Consider the following 19,051-nt stretch of genomic DNA (forward strand, 5'->3'; position numbering starts at 1 on the left):
TGTTCGATAAATATGCAGCCAACATCAAAATGGGCGTGCATTTTATCTTCGAAAAGAGTGCAAGGTCATCTTTACGGAGGAGTTGGACAAGTTCGTAGTGGTGTTCATTGATGATATTCTAATCTACTTATCCGAGATAGCAGAAGAGCATGAGGAGCACCTTCGGATCGTGCTAGAGAGGTTACGGCCACACCAGCTTTATGCCAAGTTCAGCAAGTGTGAATTCTGGATTGAGAAAGTTGCCTTCCTAGGTCACGTGTTATCAACAATGGGAGTAGTCGATGACCCAGCTAAGATTGAAACAGTTACAGAGTGGGAGTAGCCTCACAACGTGACAGAGATCAAGAGCTTTCTTGGTTTGACAAAATAATATAGGAGGTTTATTGAGAACTTTTCCAAGATAGCCAAGCCTATGACCAAACTGCTAAAGAATAATGTGAAGTTTGAGTGGTCTGAAACTTGTGAGAAGAGTTTTTAGGAGCTTAAGTCAAAACTTACCAGGTATCAAGAAGGACTGCATTGCTGCTTTCTTGATTGCTGCTGCTGCATAAACCCCTACAGCCATATATAGGTTTTTACCATGCATATAGTATAATTCCCCTATTTTCTTGGCTTTGTTGCTTTTAGGAGTTGACATGGCCTACCCGCTTCTCGGGTAGATGGTGGCTTTTCAAGGTCGGAGCCCGACTATGACTTCGACAACGATGGTTGGCAGGACTAGGGACCGTTCTTCACTAGAGTCGCCTGTGAAGATGGAGTTCTCCATAGCTTGTTTCCGCTGCATAGATATTTTACCTTTCTTGATTCAGTCCTGATGGACTTATACCGGCATGTGCCGCTGAGATGCACTCGTACTCATGTTATCTATGATATTTGTACTCTGTTTCTCTCTTTATTTTTGTGTTGGTATGGATATGTACTATCTGAGACAGGGATTCGCATGTGATAGTCTTCCTGGGACTATCACCGAGGTGCGTAGGCTTGAATTCTCGGAAATAGGAATTCGGGTCCGTTTCATTTATAGTTTCCAAGATATGAGCACTTGTGCCTTGATCTTGAGTATTATGGGCTTGACTAGAAGATTCAGCCAAGTTGGTTACAAGACCCTACACACCATACACATATAGATTTGATAAAGCACATTAACTTTATATAAGTATGTAAGAAAAAACTCCTTAAATATCGCTAGAGAACTCATTACCTTTTAGCAAACAGATCTGAGCATCGAGCAATACTCCGTTGAATAGCCCAAGTGTTTGTTTTCTCTTAATATTCTTCGAACCTAGATATGCCTCTCTCTTACAAAGAGGGATCAATCATGCTTCTCTCCTCTGCGCTTCTTCTCCTATGGTGCATACTCCATCACCAAATTTATCATCACTACCGGCCACTACCTCACTAACTTAGTGGTGTTGAGCCCTCTATTTGCCACCCAAGTCACAAGCACCCACATGGCCATCACCTTCGCTGCCTCCAAGAGAGATTCAGACAATTCGCGACACTACCTCATCACCCTACACTATGTGACGCACAAGACGCTCCCTCTAAACCCAACCTCCACCTAGACCCCCAATCCATAACCCTAAAGATACTAATAAATATGAAATAAGATTATTGATTGAGACTGAAATTATGTAGTACTCTTACCAGCCTTGTGTAAATTTCCTCCTTCAGACGCTCATCATGATCTTGAGTGTATTCATAAGTTGATTCATGGATCTCAAAATTATTAAGAATAACTCCCACAGCCTCATAGCAAACGTTATTGTGGTAGAAATAAATCCCTTCGATAACTTATTTCCAATAGGTGGAGTTGGTATTTGTATCACTTGATTCAAGGTGGACAAGTACATCAACATAATTTCTAACAAAAGCAATCATAACCAAGATATGGTGTTTATTGAATGCACTCATGCATTCAAAGAAATCAACACCACCATTTTCATGAACAAACATCCAAAAGGCAACAATCATCATTGAAAGGGATGGATCAATTGCATGAGAAAATAACAAGCAAGAGAAGAACTGGCGCACTTTCTTCAGGTAGGGATCTAAAGCCATGGATGTTAGGGGAAGAAAGAACTGGAGGAGAGAGTTTATGTATTGGAACACTAGCTAGATATATACCAATGGAGATGACGACCAATGTTTCTATTCCCCTAATAAATAAGATTTAAAATATTTTATATATTATAACGGTTCGAGGTTACATGCACGAAATGAATTGCTTATGGAAGATATCAGTAATGGCATGCCTTTACTCATTAAAGCTGTCCTTGTTTTTAGCATACATGCCAAATTACATTACCAACTTTTGGCATGCATTACCTTACAGTGTAGATTAGCGTGCCTAACCTACATGTGGGCCCCACCTCGAAAGCCAGACCCTAAAACTAAAATCTCCCATTCACACCTTAAAATTTTAGCTAATTTGACTGAGATTTGTTGGAGGTGTCTCAGTATAACAGTCAACTACTTCGTGCATGTTAGCGTGCCAAGTTCTACATGTGGGCGCTACCTTGAGAGCCAGAACCAAACTAAAACCTCGCATTCACACCTTAAAATTTTAGCGAATTTGATTGAGATTTTTTGGAGATGTATCAGAATGACATTCAACTACCTCATGTAGATTAGCGTGCCTAGATCTACATGTGGGATCACCTCGAAAGCCAGACCCTAAAACTAAAACCTTGCGTTTGCACCTTAAAATTTTAGTGAATTTGATTGAAATTTGTTAGAGATGTGTTAGAATGACAGTCAGCTACTTCATGCAAATTGGTACTGCTTGATCCCCATGTACCTCGGGACCTCGGATGTTGGTGGAGTGCCTGAAGGTGTCGCCATCGGGAAGGTGGGATGGAATGTAGATGGAAGAGGTCGCCGGAAGGAAAGATTGGAGGCTAAGGAGACGCCGGAGGAAGAAGGAGATCAGTGCGCAAAAGAAGGAAAACGTGGGCTCGTGAAAAAGAAGTACAGGACGTGCTGATATTTAAGGACGGTCTGAGAAGGGGTAAAAGCGGGATTTTTACCGCCCCGGCGGTTCGATTTTTTCGGGAGGAGTGGTTGTCGTGGGCGCCCGTTTCGAAAAGATTGCAATCATCAGGCAGAAGACCGCGAAACAGAAGGATATTTTTAATGCATTTGTTTTGGAAGGGAAGTTGAAAGGAATTTCGAAGTAAAGATTATGTTTTACTCTGAAACTGGGGGGCATGTGTTGACGCCAGATTTTGACACGTATGGAATCAGCGTCAAGAAGAGAGAGAATTGGATGATGCGGCGAGGCAAGAAGGTCACGATTGGGAATCGGCCGATTGGTGCTACAGTTGGAGATCGACCGATTGGTACTGCAGTATTTCGGCGGACGGAGTTGGCGGAGATCGGCCGATTGGGAGGCTGGAGCAGTTGGGCCAATATGGGCTTAAAGTGGATTATGAAGATAAAAAAGAGATCGGCCCATAGGAACGCGATGACCAAGTCCGATACGAGTTATGCTTGTAAATATTCGTTTTCGTTTAAACTTAGAGATAGAGTCCTAATCGGTTAAGAGATTGGTTGTAACAGGCTATAAATAGCCATCTTTAGAGATCTGTAATCATCATCAAATCAATACAACAATCTACTATTTCCTCGCACTTTACTTTCAAGTTGACGACTTCGTCAGTACTTTTCTTCTTTTCATGAGTTTGTACGGGTTGGCGGGGCTGCATCAACTTGATCTCCGGCCGATTCTGTAAGTTCCGCTTATCGAGTAATATCTGAGCTTTAACTTCGGGCACATCGCTGTCGTTTCATTTAGATTTATTCATCAGTTATCGATATTCACTAGAATTCTAGGTTTTACCTGTTGTTCTAGTTTTATCACCAGTTATCCAGCTTGGAATTAGAGCTTTCGGCTTACTTATATTTTATTGCTTAATCTACCGCTTTTTGCATAGCCGATTAAGATCTGTTCCTAGTGTTGCTACTGTAGCGTTGTTTAGTTTACTCTAGCAGTTTTCTTCACCAACGTTGCCTGGTAATCGGCTGTATTATAGCCGATTTCTTCATTACAGCAAATCGGCCGATTCGCTGATAAGCTTCCTCGAGATCGGAACCTTAGCCGATCGCAAACTTTGGGATCTGACACGTTTCTTTCCTTGACAATCAACAGGTCAGATTAGCTGGCACACCGCGCGAACCGCACCAGGGCGATCACCCGAACAGGAGTTAAGCAGATTCTCCCGGGTCGTGTGTCCGACGCTGGAAGTTCAATCGCCTGATTTCTAGCGCCAACACATATGATATATATATAAAAATAGTTTTTTAAGTCGCTTAGACCCAGTTTGAGACACGTGGTTTGGTTTGGGTTGGGTTTTTTTATACCGGTGAGTTGGTCTAGTTTAGACATATAAGAGTAGTGTGTTGGTTGGTGTGGCTTGAAATAACCTTTCTTTTATGTATGGGTTGTTTTGGTTTTGGGGCAGTTCTCAGACCGCAACTTTAGATGGAATTGGATCCTGATCAGCAGCACGATCATAGGAACAGACCAAGATCCGCCATTGCCACCCAACATAGAACCTTGTGAAATGATCACACTTCTTGAAACTCTATCTGGTGTTAGGACAAGGCAACAAGTAAGCACACGAGATTTGTTAGGACCCTCGAATGAACTAGTTGGCCAAAAGGTGCAACTGCAGCTTTTATGAAATCGACTATTTGATAATCTAGAGGAAAAGCCAAAAGCATGATCCAACAGTCACGAATGTATTTGACAGGCTAAGGTTGCGTGCTCGTGTTTTTGTACCATAATCCATCCATGGACAAATTGAATAGGAGATGCATATAATAAATTGTGGTGATGAATAGGGTTTTCTAGCTGAAATATACCAAGACCAAGAGGCAACGGGAAAGTCGAAAGAACTCTCACGGGAAATTGTTGTTGTAGGAACTCTAATACATCCTAAAGAAGATCCAACATTTGTTCTTGGAGGGGCTCACGGTCGACGGAGAGGATAGCGTTTTGTTCATGGCGGTAGAGGGGCTCCCACCAAGGGCAACCTAACTTCTTGCCGGACAGAATGAACCATGCTCCACATGCTATCCCGGCACCCCGCTGGGACGTAGAGCATGTTGTCCATGTCCTCCAATGACGGTGAATCCTCCGGTGTGGAGTGTGATCGGGATGAAAAGTGAATAGGGGAAGGAGGAGTTGCCGAGGAAATCTCTGGTATGGAAGTTGGAGAGTTTGAGGCTTCCACACGAGAATCGAGGGACAGTGCGTTGTGATTATTTTCCATAGCATGCATTCCACCATCACCATGTGCAGCCTTCTTGGGGGGTGTGGGGGCAGAAAATCTTGTGCATAGATTTAGTGAAACAAAAAAGGGCCTTGTGCCCATAACCATAGTAGACCTTGCATCGAAACAGAGTGACATGGTACATAGTCTCATGTCTAGAATTCAAGCACCTTTTGCACTGCATTAAAGGCCCATAAACGAAATTGGAAAAGAGATGACCCTCAATTTCTTCCCTAGCACACGATGAACGCTGAGGGTCTTGCATGGGGCAATATTGCAACAGATCTGATCAGGACGAGAATAATTTGATGAATTCCAAAGATCCTTATTCAATCTGCCAAAGATATTAGCAATTGAGATATCACTTATAGGGCATCTTTGCTAGGGATCTGACCAAAAGAAAGACCCATGAAACTCGTGAGATTTGAATGTAGAGGTACACAAAAATTCCCTAACTTGATCGAGAGTGGGGCTTATGCTTTGGCCAGGGAGAATCTTGAATCAGTTTCCTAGCAAAACGAACTCTTTGTTGGGAGTTATAAGTAGCTTTTTTCTTATTGAGCTTCTACCATTTTGAGAGAATCTTTGTCCACTCATTCTCCTCTTCTTCTTCCCAAATTATTCTCTCTCTTCTCCTATAGGCAACACCATTATTCCAGAGGTGAAAGTAGACATCAAAAGATGAGCCAATAAATCTTCGCATAAACATGAATTACCTTCTTTCAGTAGATAGAGAATCTAAAATGTCCCTCACTCAGAAGTTGAATGTGAAATCTAGCAGGAGAACCACCCAAACAAGCAACCAATGCAAACCTGATTGAGGATTCTGATAGATGGAAAGTGTACCGACGAAAGGTAGCCAGCAGAAAAAAGATCCATTCAATTGAGGTGATAAATATAGATAATGAATAAAAAGATGGGTTGCCTCTTGCGTTTTAGTTATAGTCAGATAGCTAGACACATCACCTTGCCCATGTTAGTGTGAAGCCATGGTCCTTTATGCGAGAATCCAAAGTGTCCATGTAGCTTGATGCTATCTTTTGTAGTCCATCGTGGTTCACTTCAAACATCTCATTGTGTTGAATGTTGCCTGCTTATGTCTTCATATGCCAATACTCCACAAGATTTTCTTGTGTCCTAAGCTTCTAAATTTGATCATGTATGCTCAGTGAAATCATTTTCCAAGCTCCTTTTTTGTGTCATCATCTTTGTCTCCTCTATCTTGTTGCCATCATCTTGTTGCTTTCTCTTCTTCATGGATTTTACCCTATGTCATCGAGGGTTCCTAGCGTGGGTGCATCTAGGAACAACTTATCAAAGGGGTGCCCTATCAAAATGTCGAAGTCATGGACTTCGAAAACATGAAAATCAAGGGTGACCTCGATGTCATCGTGCCGCACAGGCACGTCGTGCACAATCCATATTCCTTCCGAAATGGAGTGTGGTACATCCCTAAGGGTTTTATTGGTTGGAACCAAAGCGTATTCCCCTAGGTATGTGAATATAAAGGGATTATAGAGAACCTCTACCACTATCCTTTGGATATGGCATTGAATGGTTGAGGAGGGGGTGCGTATCTGAATTGCTTCAGAAGAAAGCTCTCCCTCCTGTAGCCATTCGTGCTCATGATAAAGGTTAATTCTCTAACGATCACTTTAAGAAAAACCTTATCGAGAGGCTTGGTAGGATTAATTGGGACTAGGGTTCTTTTTTGATATAGGTAATTTGAGGTATTCCCATGATCTTCGAATAAATCCTCCTCGAATTCAAATGGGAACATCAGAGGTTGAATTTCTTCTTCTTCCGGTGTTCTGGGTTGGAGGGAAGGCTCTGAGGTTGACTCTGGGTAGGTTAGCAAAAAGGTTATAGGTTCAACCAACGGGACTTCCTCATGGCTTGACAGTTCTACTACTGAGAGGGATTCAGTAAAAGAGGTCTTTTATAGAATGCGATCTAGAAGCACCTCTCCTTCGGCAGTGGTTTTGTGGGTGAATGATCCCCTAGCAGTGATATCAAGCTGTAGGGTAGACTTCTTGCTGAGCCCTAACTAGAAGTGTTGCAACAACACATGGTTGGGTATAGACAAGTCAGGGCCAGTATGAGTTAACTTGGAAAACCTAGCCCAAGCTGCACATATGGTTTCCTTCTCGTGTTATTGAAAGTCGAGAACCTCTTTCCGTAGGGAAGCAATGCGAGTCATAGGGAAAAAGGCAAGATAGAATATGTCTCTAAGCTCATCCCAATCTTCGTTTACTTTCCCTACGTTTGTGGGCGTACCATTGCCTCGCTCTCTCATCAAGGGAGGAAGGAAACAACTTCCACTAAAGTGTTTCTTGTGCCATGCCTGAGATTGTTAGGTAAGAACACAGCTGCTCGAACTCTCGCAGGTGGTGGTATGGGTTTTCATCATCAAAAGCAGAGAAGGGTTATTCCCAAACTGTGGCAATAAAGCCAGAGCAGAGCTCATAGCTGGAAGCTTTGATGGGCTTCGACGGGGGTATTGGCTCTAAGAGCTCACCCTTGGGAGCAGAAAGTTTTTGGATAGAAATGTTTTCCATCATAAAGAAAGGTAAAATAAAAGATACACGGGCAGACTAGGTTCAAAGTCAATTACAGCAACCGATCCCCGACAACGATGCTAGAAATGCTTGTTGGTATTTCATAACGTTGACAAATAAATCTACAAGCACATGGATATACCATTGTAGCACTTCACCCGGAGAGTATTCAGGGTATCGTATTTTCTCAGGGAATGGATGAGTAAAGGTCTTCTAGCTAGTTTACCTAGAGAAAGAGGAAGAGATAGATTGGCCTGGGTAGTGTGGTACTCTAGGGGTAAAGACTCATAAGAAGGATAAACTTTAGCTACTTGTCGCTTACTTCAGGCACCGATTTACACCTGGTCTGCCAAGTATCTCCGGCTATTAGCTCTACGCCGAACCCTAACATGGAGGGATACAAGGACAGATAGGGCTGTCATCACCTGCCTCCTACCTCTCAGACCGTGGGGAAAGGTAGCAAATAAACCTAATCTCAAGCCTAGACACCACGTCTATGCTATCGATTACTACTCTAGCTTCAGCCACACTCTGTCTTAGACTGAAGTCCTTAAACTAGAGCACCCGTTACAAGAACAGACGATGAACCCGCAAGCGAATAATAACAAAAGTGTAACCTTACTAAGAACTCGCCACCGTAGACAAACTCGAATACTTACTCAAAGGATTCGTATTCAGTGAGGTACAAGTAGAGGGAGGCCGACAAGTCTGGCTCTTCACTTGAACTTCTCCTCACACACTCCCTATCCTATTCTACACAAATAGGCCTAGTAGTGTACCTCTCTCTCTCTTCTTCTCTACTATGGTTGTGTTGAGGGGGCTCTCCTCCTCCTTTTATAGGTGAGTAGGGGCGGTTATGTAGCGAATATTCAGTGGAATCTTCTGACATTGCCTTGAGGAGTTCACCAGAGGCTGCCACGTGGAGGATACGATGAGCGGGCACCACCATGGTTCGGTCGAACCCCTGGTTGGCGCCTTCCCGCCACCGCCTTCCTTTGGTGGGCTGTTAGGTGGGCTCTGGTGTTGGGCCTCAGGGTTTGTCTTGAATTGGGTTGATTTGTTCTAGTTTGTGGACCCTTCTTTCCTTTGGGCTTGTGTAGGTTGATGTGTAGTGTGTTCCTTCTTCATTTAAGCCCATTTTCTCTCTTCATGCACCTATGGGTTCCTGCATACAACATTTCACCAAAGCTTATGGAAATAGTTAGAATAAAGCACCTATCTTTAAAGTTGGTGATTATTATATTGTTGTTTGATATAGGAGTTGATGGTTGGATTTTAGCGATAAGGAGCGTCAACAATTCGCTTGCAATTCAAACTAGCATGCTAACTGCCACCAACTATAAGCAAGTACATCATGCATCTCATCTAATGCCATCTTTAAACTACTACCTCCAGTCTACCTCCCAAGTACTCATACCCTACTAGGCATCAGATCATGTCATGATCCTACCGTTCATCGCAAGAAGTTCAAGGGCACGACACAGCTGAACGTGTCTAGCTATCATGAAGAGTCAACATACTAGATCTAGATAGTTTAACCTTGCATTAGACTAAGGAACAAGCATATTCATGATAGTAGAAAGCATAAAGTGAGGCATCGAGTCGCTAACAGATTGGATGACATGAAGAACATTGCTCACACAATATGTATTAGATCATCACCTCCGACTACATACCATCGACGATCTACTACTGGCTCCTGAACTCCACCATGGCACAATTGTGTAGGGAGGTCATGGCGGCTAGGGTTTGGCCTAAGCCATCTCCTAAACAACACTAAAGACTTGCAGTGGCCCTCATCTCCCTATAGAGTATTGGTCCCTCTGTTTTATCGAGCTCTGGTGAATGGATTGTACATGTTGATGGAGAATGGGGGTATTTATAACCTCGAGTTGCTATGAGACAAAAGTCACGTCAAATAGGGCAAGGAAAAGCCCGAGCCGATCGCCTTGGGTGGGCCTAAGCTGATTGGCTTAGGGTCCTCCTGACCTCAGATGCCCGAAAGCTTCCATAAAAAAGTTGTACGAGGGAGTTATGGCAAGTTGATCTTCCAATCTTGAGCTCCATCATACGGACTTTTTGCTGCTTCTGCGGGACTTTTGATCTTCCAATCTTGAGCTTTCTTTGGCTTGACTACGAGATTAACTTGCCAAATCATCACATGCTTCGCTCTTAACTCATCTGCATGAAGGTTCATCCAACATCGACGCATTTAGATCTGGAATGGACCAGCTGGTTCTCATATTTCTCGTGTAGGCTCCTTGCATTATCCAAAGTACATGCCCAAATCCAGCTCGTGCATAAACCGCCTATTTATGTCCTATTTCCTACCATTTGCAGTATAGTCCAAAATAAAATCTATATGCGAATATGGGGTTATTTTAGGTGCCAAGTGGCAGATTTAGTATAAGAATTAGTCCCAAAAAATTAGATCAACTAATGAGGAGTTAGGCGATTTTTCATTAGGAAGAAGAAATAGGCACCCAAATTTGAGTTAGAGGGGATTTGAACCTGGGTGGTTAGAGTGCACGACAACACCTCCCACCCTAACCAGTTGAGCTAGGCTCACTTTCTCGTATAAGAATTAGTTCCACTAATGCCACTAAAACAGTTCCAAAAAGGTATCATTAACGAGCGCCAACACCCCCGCATGGCCTCACTGAGGGCGCGCCGCTGCGCGTCCTTCCCTGCTGCTACTTTCGACCCTGTCGCCGCACGGCCGTCGCATGCCACCCCAGCACCGCCATGTGCCCTCCTCTCGCATGGCCTGCCGTCGCGCACTTCCCCATCGCACGCACACCCCTGCTATGACCACCGTCGTGTGCTGCCGCCATCATCGGAGAAGAAGAAGCAATGACTGTTTTTCTTTTCAAAATGTTGATCTAGGCTTGGAAAAATGTTGAATCCATTCTCTTAAAATGTTGAGATAGATTGTGAAAAATGTTGAAGGTATTATTTTCAAAATATTGGTTTATATTTTAAAAGATATTAAATCTACTACTTCGATGTTGATCTATTTTTCAAAAAATATTGAATCTAGTCTCTTGAAATGTTGAATTTAGATATCTAATTTGAGCCTAATGGGTTCTAAAGTTATATGGCTTAACCAACTTCCACAAGTTACGTGGGAGCCCCGACCAATCCCTACCTAATCAATTAACAACCTTGCAACCATAAAATTCTAGCATCCGAAGGGTGCTGAGAAGATAAAGCGCCTGGTCTTCCCTGAATATTTCTGCATGCCAATCATATGTAAAGGATAAAAAATGGAGGGTGCAGCTGATATGCTGTCCACCGCCAGATAATGCAACTGGAAGGAGCTTGCCGGTATTGTTATATGGTCCTTAATTACCACCTGCGATAGTAGATGTGTTTGAATCACGTTGTTGAACACCACCAAATGCTTGAGGTTAAATGTCATGCGCGGATGGAACTCAATCCGTAGTCAAATTATAGCAAGAGATTAGTACGCGTTTGGTGTGGAGATGTGAGGTCAGAAAACAGACTCATTGACTGCATTCTTGTTTCTTGGACCGCTGAGAGAATGTCTTACCGCATCAGCGTAGTTTAAATAACTGGACTGGTAAAGAAGCCATGGAGCCCTCCATCCACCAAAGGCAGAATCACATTCTCAGATTTGACGATCACAAACTTGCGAACGCGACTGCAGGATGGGGAAATGCAGTACTTGTTCCCCAGTGTCTGCATTTGAAGAACTCAGATGTAATTCTGGAAGAACTGGAATACACTTCGAGTTTTCAACATATTTGACGAGAACTTTCTGGTTGAATGAGAACCTGAGCTCCTGGACTGAATAGAGAACAACACCGTCGCACAGTTTGGCACAGAACAAGGTATCGCATCTACTGACATGAAGTTTTGTAAGGGAGTTCAGTCTTTGGAGGTCTGACAATAATATGTGTTGGACATCTGCAATGCTGAACCTGTGTACTTCATCCAAAAATTGGAAGGCTAAAGCACCAGAGTATCCATCAATCCGTATCCAATAAACGTTTACTATCACAAGCTAGGGAAGAACATGTCCTACCCAAACATCTTTTAATGTACAATGGATAACTAGAAATGTTGGAGTGAATAAATACTAATCCACATTTGTGTTGGTCCTAATAATAACCTGTACATGTTGGAGTTATAAATTTGCAATATTGGGCCTTACATTAATTTCATTTGCAAATAAAAAACTTAATGAATTATCTAGTTGTGGCATATAATTGGCAATGACATACATACTATCATCGACAAAAATCTTAGAGACTCTTGGGCAGTTTACCAAACAGATTGTGAGCGTTCAAACTATGCGTGAGAAATGCATAGACCTGAGTAGTTTTTTCACGTTGAGATGGCAGTGTAGCCGTGTAGGGAGCATTGATGTTGCAGCTGCCGCCATTGTCTCTCTACACACCATCACTGCATGAGGCACGAGCGCCCTCAGCCATGGCTTGTTTTCCACGAAGGCAAGCCTGCAACTTACCCACGATGATTTGTGGAGCAGGAAGCTAAGGACACGTTAGAGGCATCTCGATTGAGAGAGAAGGAAAGATTGGGGAAACGAACTCTTATTAAGCCCCTGCATCGCTAACTCACCAGGCTCGCATAATGCAATACTTAGAGAAGCATTCCAACAAATGGCTATTGTGCAGGACGTCAGGATCGTAAGACAATATTCAGAACAGCAAAATAATCAATTTTACTGAAAGCTACAATGCTTTGCATTATTCAGAGTAGAGCAGGGATTTCAGAAGTCTTCGACTTCACCTGCACTCCATCGTAGCACGCTCCTGTTCCCATTACATGTTTTTCACCGTTACCTTCGTACCCAATCCCCAAGCTCTCCTGCAGAAGCAATAACAAATCTTTTTTACATTCCAAAAGCAAACAGCACGGTCAGGGGGTTGCATCAAGGGAAAGGATGCAGCAAGGAATGTTTATTAACGAATCATTTCGCGCAGACTCGCGTAGGCAGCAAACAGCGCTAGCTCATTCGCCAGAAGGAGCACGGCGGGGACACAGAGCGCGCTGCGAGAAGACCACAGGCGTGGAGCGCTCTGCGCGCGGCGATGCGCCTTGCCCCGCATCAGATGCGGCCGTCGCCTCGCGCCGGGGAGGGGAGGTGCGTCAACCGAAGAGGGGTAGGCGGGCAGCAGCGAGTCAGTTACACGCAGGGGCGCGCGAGGAGGACAGGCGACGGCACGAAGGAAAGCAGGCGGCGGAGAGGGAGGAGCGACGCCGACGGGGAAGATGAGAAGGCGCGCGTGATGACGCCAGAAGAGAACGCGGGGCTGCCGCGCCCAGAGAGATCGCGAGACTTCGGATTATGAAACGGGCAGAAGACCCAACCCGACCCGAACGGCATCCAACGACCAGAATCAAGAGAATAGCGGATCGGACGGCTCCTGTTAACGGGTTGACGTAGAATCCAACCTGTGCCGGGAATGCACCGGCTCTAAAATGGAGAGATAAGTTGCCCTTTGCTGGGCCTAGCTGCTGGTCAGTAGACCTGTTGTTTGCTGGGCCAGCATCGCCGACATCTTTTTTGAGATCTGGACCAAGCCTCATCTCGGGGCTGGAATTCAAATTCCGCGGGCCTGGTTGGTTCGAACTTGCAAGGCTTATTTTATTTTAGTGGGATAGGCATTTGACCAGTAATTACTTTGTTAAAGCGAATTGAGCGTAGCTCAGTTAGTAAGGTTCCTTGTGGTGGATTCTACCCACCAAAGTTCGAGTCATCGACTCGGTACTGGTGCTCGCATTTTCCTAACTTTATCCAGGATTTAACCGGTCCGTCGACAGCAATGCGCCAGTGGTGACTTCGTCAATCTTGAGGATTTGCCGGCTCAGTCTTTCGGAGGTGCTTATAAGGGTAGGGTTGTGTGCATATGTTCGTAGGGGCGAGTATGCATGCGTGTATGTGGGTGTCTGCGTTTGTACTGTGTGATTCGAAAAAAAAGAAAAGTAATTGCTTTGTTAAATATATATTTTTAATATAAATTCAATGTTATTGCATTCAAATTTAAAGTATTTATTTATGACTATAGTTTTGTATCACATAAATGTAGTATCACCACATGTTTGTCAAAGCATTGTCCTAACAAAACCAAATGTCTTGTAAAATATCGATGGGAGCGAAAGAGCCTCTAGCCTGGTGGTTAGAGCACCTGAGTAGCATCCAACAGATCTGGATTCAACTCCCTATGCTTCGGTAAAAAAAAATAAAGTTGGAGTATTATTTTTTAACGACAAAATATTGATATTTGTTCTTTAGGGATCTTGAATTCATAGGAAGCCTTTATAAAAAAAAATCATTGGAAGCAGCATGACTCATTTGTAACATTTCTTGACTCTCCAAAAGAGGAAAGACGGCGTCGAGTGTCGACCCTGTGGGGGAGGATCACTGGTGGGCGATGGAGGATCACAATATACCAGAGACTCGGATGGATCGGAGAAGGGCGTGTCGGTGGAGGCAAGGGGTCGCCCAAAGCAACACGTAAACAATGGACCTTGCAGGCTATTTGCCAGGAAAAAGAAAAGGACCTTAATGTTTTCTAACTGAGAATGTTGACATTCCGAATCATAATGCTATCTTTTCAGAGCAACTAATAATCATGATGCATTTTTTTCATGTAACCAGTTCGGTGCGCAAGTGCCAATGACATTTTTCTTTCTGGTTCTTAAATCTAGGTAGAAAACTCAAATTTCTGAAATTCAGATCAGAATCGTCATATCCGTTACCTGTTAAGAGAATGAAGAAACAACTGTAAGCGGCAACTGACAAGAAACACACACACCCATCGTTCATTTCATTCCTGCTATGTATACACCACACAATCAAAAGAATTGGGAGCTGGGGAGTGTAATATACAGTTACAAACTTGGTTTCTTTAACTCTCATCACTACATGTTTTCAGAAAGTTCAGAGTCTTCAGGCCATCCACTTCATATTCAGAACCAATAAAAGTTCGGTGCAAACCAATCACTGCCATCTTGTCGGCGAAACATGCGGATAATTTACGGCATCCGCAGCTTATGCGCCTATGGTATAAGCTCGATGGCCTCTAAGCAGCTAGCAGCCCTTGTGCCCCGGATGCGCCTTCAGTTCAAGCTAAACCTGAAATAATTTTGTCACGAAAAGATCAGTCACTTTGGGTTCTTGAATCAAAAGTTCAGCATGTTTGAGGTTGTTCATCAAAGAACTGTGGAGTATGGACTGTTGTAGTAACAAATGCCAAGCTGATAGCAGAGTAGCAATACACAGTTGATGGTCATGGTTCGTCAGTAGTCCCTCCGTTCCAAATTGTAAGTCGTTTTGGCTTTTCTAGGTTCATAGATTGTTATGCATCTAGACATACACTATATCTAAGTGCATAGCAAAAACTATATATTAAAAAAATCAAAACAATCTACAATTTGGAACGAAGGGAGTATCAGATTCATGCCGACACGCTGGTCGAGCTTGTCCTATGTGCCAATTATTCAGAATTTTGGAAACGTTGTTTTATCTGAATAATGCCCTCCGTGGTAAGCAGCTGATACAGTGATATGCCTCGCTTGTTTTCTATCTCACCTATATACACAGTTCAAACAAAGTGGTCCAGTAAAATGCTACAGCATGCCACAATTCCGGACAAGCAGCTGATACAGTGATATGCCTCGTTTGTTTTCTTATTAGCTGCCCTTGAATTTTGCCTAAAACAATACTAAATACGTAAGTTTCAAAAACAATACTAAATACATAATTTGTAAAAACAAGAATCTGTCATATAAATTAGAAAGAAGACTGGAATAGATTAAAAAGAGCACAAGATCACGTTCGGAAAATTGTTTTCACACAAAATTGTTGTGCCATACTTTTGTCTCCGCTCTGATCACTCAACTTGTAAGGCGGTTTGGGTATAGTACGTGCTTTTATTTAGTATAGAAGGCAGACACTGGTCCTTGTTTGCTACCAATAATGCTCCACTCATCCAGGATCCAATGTCCCGTTGAAGTTTCCCCATTCGTCCGTCCCCCTGCTGGCAATGCCATCTGCCAAAATTTCGACATCCTTTTGCACACGGGAGGCAGTAGCTACCCCCTGATGGTCCCACAAAAATTTGGCTCACCGAAGTGGGACCGGCAGCAGGTTGGCTCATCCCTGAGCATTCAGCTTCGTCCGGAGAATTTTTGTCATATCCAGGAGCCAAATTGCTTGCTGAGCTGAGCTCGTTTCAAGATCTCTCTCGTCCATCGGACTGGGAGAATCGAGGGTGGCTTTTGCTTGGGAGTGGGGCAGGCAGGGCAGCCGTCCCGTTGGGCTCACTCTCATCTCATCTCGTCGGCGCGATCCACTGTGGAGGCTGGGCATCTCGTGTGGTGGCACGAATTGTCTTGCTAGGGATCGCTCAGAGAGAGGGCGGGACCCACGGGACAGCGACACCTCACGGCCGTACCACGCATGCATTGTCAGCATGTGGCTCGATTACCTGGCCCCTTGGCTTGTGTCCTGATCCCTCATTGACCCGTGGAATCTTCCTCCCTGCTCTAGATGGATGGGATTTCGATCTGATAGTCTTTTTTTTTTCGGGCATGAGTGTAAAAATAAATTCTTTTTTTTTTCATTCAGAGAGAAATGTCCATTTTTTCTCCGAGGTCATAGTTTCCAAGTTCCAAAAGTGGGTATTTCAAATTGAGTTTGCCTGCCTAATACTAGGTTCAAAGAGTTCATCTTTCAGGAACGTTTTAAAGATTTTCATATCAAAAGAATCAGTAGTCCACTCTTACCAGCCCAAAATTTGTTAGATAAGTAAGCCTGGGCGCACAAGGAGTTACTTTATTACTACGAATTATCGGCTTGTTCGGCTGGACTTATAAGCCGGCTGAAAAACTGAAACGACTGATTTGTTGTGAGAGAAAAATATTGTTCGGTGGCTGATAAGCTGAAGCGAACAGGCTATATGTTAATCAGCGTGAAGTTGGTAATCTCATTTCAATTTCGCAAATGCAAAATGTCCCTAGGACAAATGGTAAATGCGACACCGACAAAAGCATGCAATGCAACCAACGCGGCAGGTAGTAGATGCAAAAGGAGCAGATCAGAGCAGAGTGAATGAACTCACCATCTTACTCTGAACAGATACACCTGGCACTTGCTCATGGGCCCCACCACGTCCCCGCCGGACCCGCCTCGCGGCGCCATCGCGCCGCCGTCGCAGAGCAGCCTGACCGGCACCATGCCGGTGCGCAGCGCCCCGACGCGGACGCCGACGTGTGTGTCCACCACCACCTTGAACCCCTGCTGCCGCCTCCTGTACCGGTCGCGCACGCGCGCCGCCACGGCCTCGTCGACGACCACGCCCTTCGCGGTCGCCACGAACGCCACGGCGGCGACGGTCCGCGGCGCGTGATCGAACCCGGCGAGGGGCGCCCAGCCCAGCGCGACGTCCCCGTCGGCGTCGGCCAGCGCGACGCGGCCCTCGCCGCCGCCGTACCGGAACGCGACCCGCTCGTTGGGGTTCCACGACACGGCGCGGACGCCCACGGTGGCGTCCATGGCGGAGACGCCCGCCGAGGAGGAGTTCCCGAGGCGGAGCCGTACGGGGGAGAGCGGCTGAAGGTGGAACGACGGCGGGCGCGGGCGGTAGTAGAGGTACGCGAGGCAGGACGCGGCGAGGGCCATGCAGAGCGCGAGGAGGGCGAGCCCCGTGGCGAGGCAGCACAACCGGCGGCACGAGCACGGGCTGCCCCGGCGGTGGTGGCGCTGCTGCTGCCGGTACCGCGGCTTCCGCGCGCCGCCAGGGGGAGGCGGGTACTGGCGCGCCGGCGGCGGCTTGAGCGGGAGCACCTGCGGCGGCGGCGCGAGGGAGGGCTTCTTGAAAGGCGGCGCGGGCCTGGAGCCGTTGGTGGCGGGAGCTGGCGTCGGCGTGGGCCTCACCGCCGCGGCTGGCGCCTTGGGCGGCGGCGGCCTCGGCTTGGGCGGCAGGGGCGGCTTGGGCTTGGGCGGCAGAGGCGGCTTCTCGGCCATCGCGGAGGACGCGCGCGGCGGCGGCTAGCGGTGGTGATCGTACGTGGTCGACGGGGAGAACCGGGGGATGGAGGAGGGTGGGAGTGAAGTGATGGTTTGGTGCCTAGTTGCTGACTGATTAGCTGCAGCTGCTACTTATAGTTGGCAATGGAATGGAGCTGATCACAAGGAAGGAAGGAAGGAAGGAAATCGATGTTGGGGTGGGGGTTGGTCAGTCATGTACTCCCCTACTGCTCAAGTGGAGGAGGAGCACTGTACCCTGTACCCTGTATGCAGTAGTGGAGGGAGCGGGTATGGCGTGCCTGTGCTGCGCAGGAATGGGAGCGTCCGTGCGCGTCGGTGCCGGAGGAGCTGACTGCTGGGGCCCACTGGCAGTGGCACAGCTGGGGAAATGGGTACGTTATTAATTTTGGGATTGTGATGGACGGCGAGTTGGAAATGCGTTCTTCCTTCTTCCGTGATTATTTTTCGTGTGCCTGCCTGCACCATTCTTCCTCACACTGAAACATCATAGTTTCAAACTTGCATTCAAATTTGTAGGAATGGGACCACGGGAGCATCTGAGCAGGAGGAGCTGACCAGTGGAGCCCCACGGCAGTGGCAGAACTGGAGAAATTGGTACGTTATTAATTTGGGGGATTCTGATGGACGGCGAGGTGGAAATAGGTTTGCTGACGTGAAAAAGAAAACACTCATTTACAAGAGTCATCTCAAGAACCATGGAGCGATCGATCTTGCTTCTGATTGTAGTTCTCTCCCCTGACACAGCTTGCCTCGCCGCCCGCACCCCTGGGCCTGTTCGCTTCAACTTATAAGCCGGCTGAAAAGCTGAAACAGTTGATTTGTTGTGAGAGAAAAACACTGTTTGGTGGCTGATAAGCCGGCTGAATAAGCTGAAGCGAACAGGCCGCCTGTTACCAGCCGTGTCCGTGTGGGTGGGTAAGTGAATGAGAGGGCGGTGAGACACGACGGTTGTGAACCTTTTCGAAGGTAATCGATGTCGGTGACCACCAAAGAAACAACTAACAATAATCAAAATGATCGAGGAACCGATGGGGCATCGCATCAGATCACCTGGCCGGCCGGGTTGGACGCGGCGTCCCCATCTCCCCTCCGCGGGGCCGGGCCACCCCGCTCGTATCGCCGTGGTTTTGTTCTCGCGTGCATGCATGATGCATTTGCAACACAAGCATCGATCA

The 19,051-nt window shown here is 45.8% G+C and overlaps 1 protein-coding gene across 1 annotated transcript; it reads right to left on the reverse strand.

Moving 5' to 3' along the window:
* Window positions 1-14,621: 14,621 nt before the first annotated feature.
* On the reverse strand, window positions 14,622-18,123 carry LOC117860848 (uncharacterized). The gene is made up of 2 exons (XM_034744280.2): window positions 16,948-18,123; window positions 14,622-14,960 (listed from the first exon to the last, which is right to left on the reverse strand). Exons 1-2 carry the CDS (start codon window positions 17,850-17,852, stop codon window positions 14,945-14,947), a joined length of 921 nt encoding a protein of 306 aa, XP_034600171.1. The 5' UTR covers window positions 17,853-18,123; the 3' UTR covers window positions 14,622-14,944.
* Between the last annotated feature and the right edge of the window lie 928 nt (window positions 18,124-19,051).

The sequence above is a fragment of the Setaria viridis genome, chromosome 1 (assembly GCF_005286985.2).
Source record: "Setaria viridis chromosome 1, Setaria_viridis_v4.0, whole genome shotgun sequence".
Lineage (NCBI taxonomy): Eukaryota > Viridiplantae > Streptophyta > Magnoliopsida > Poales > Poaceae > Setaria > Setaria viridis.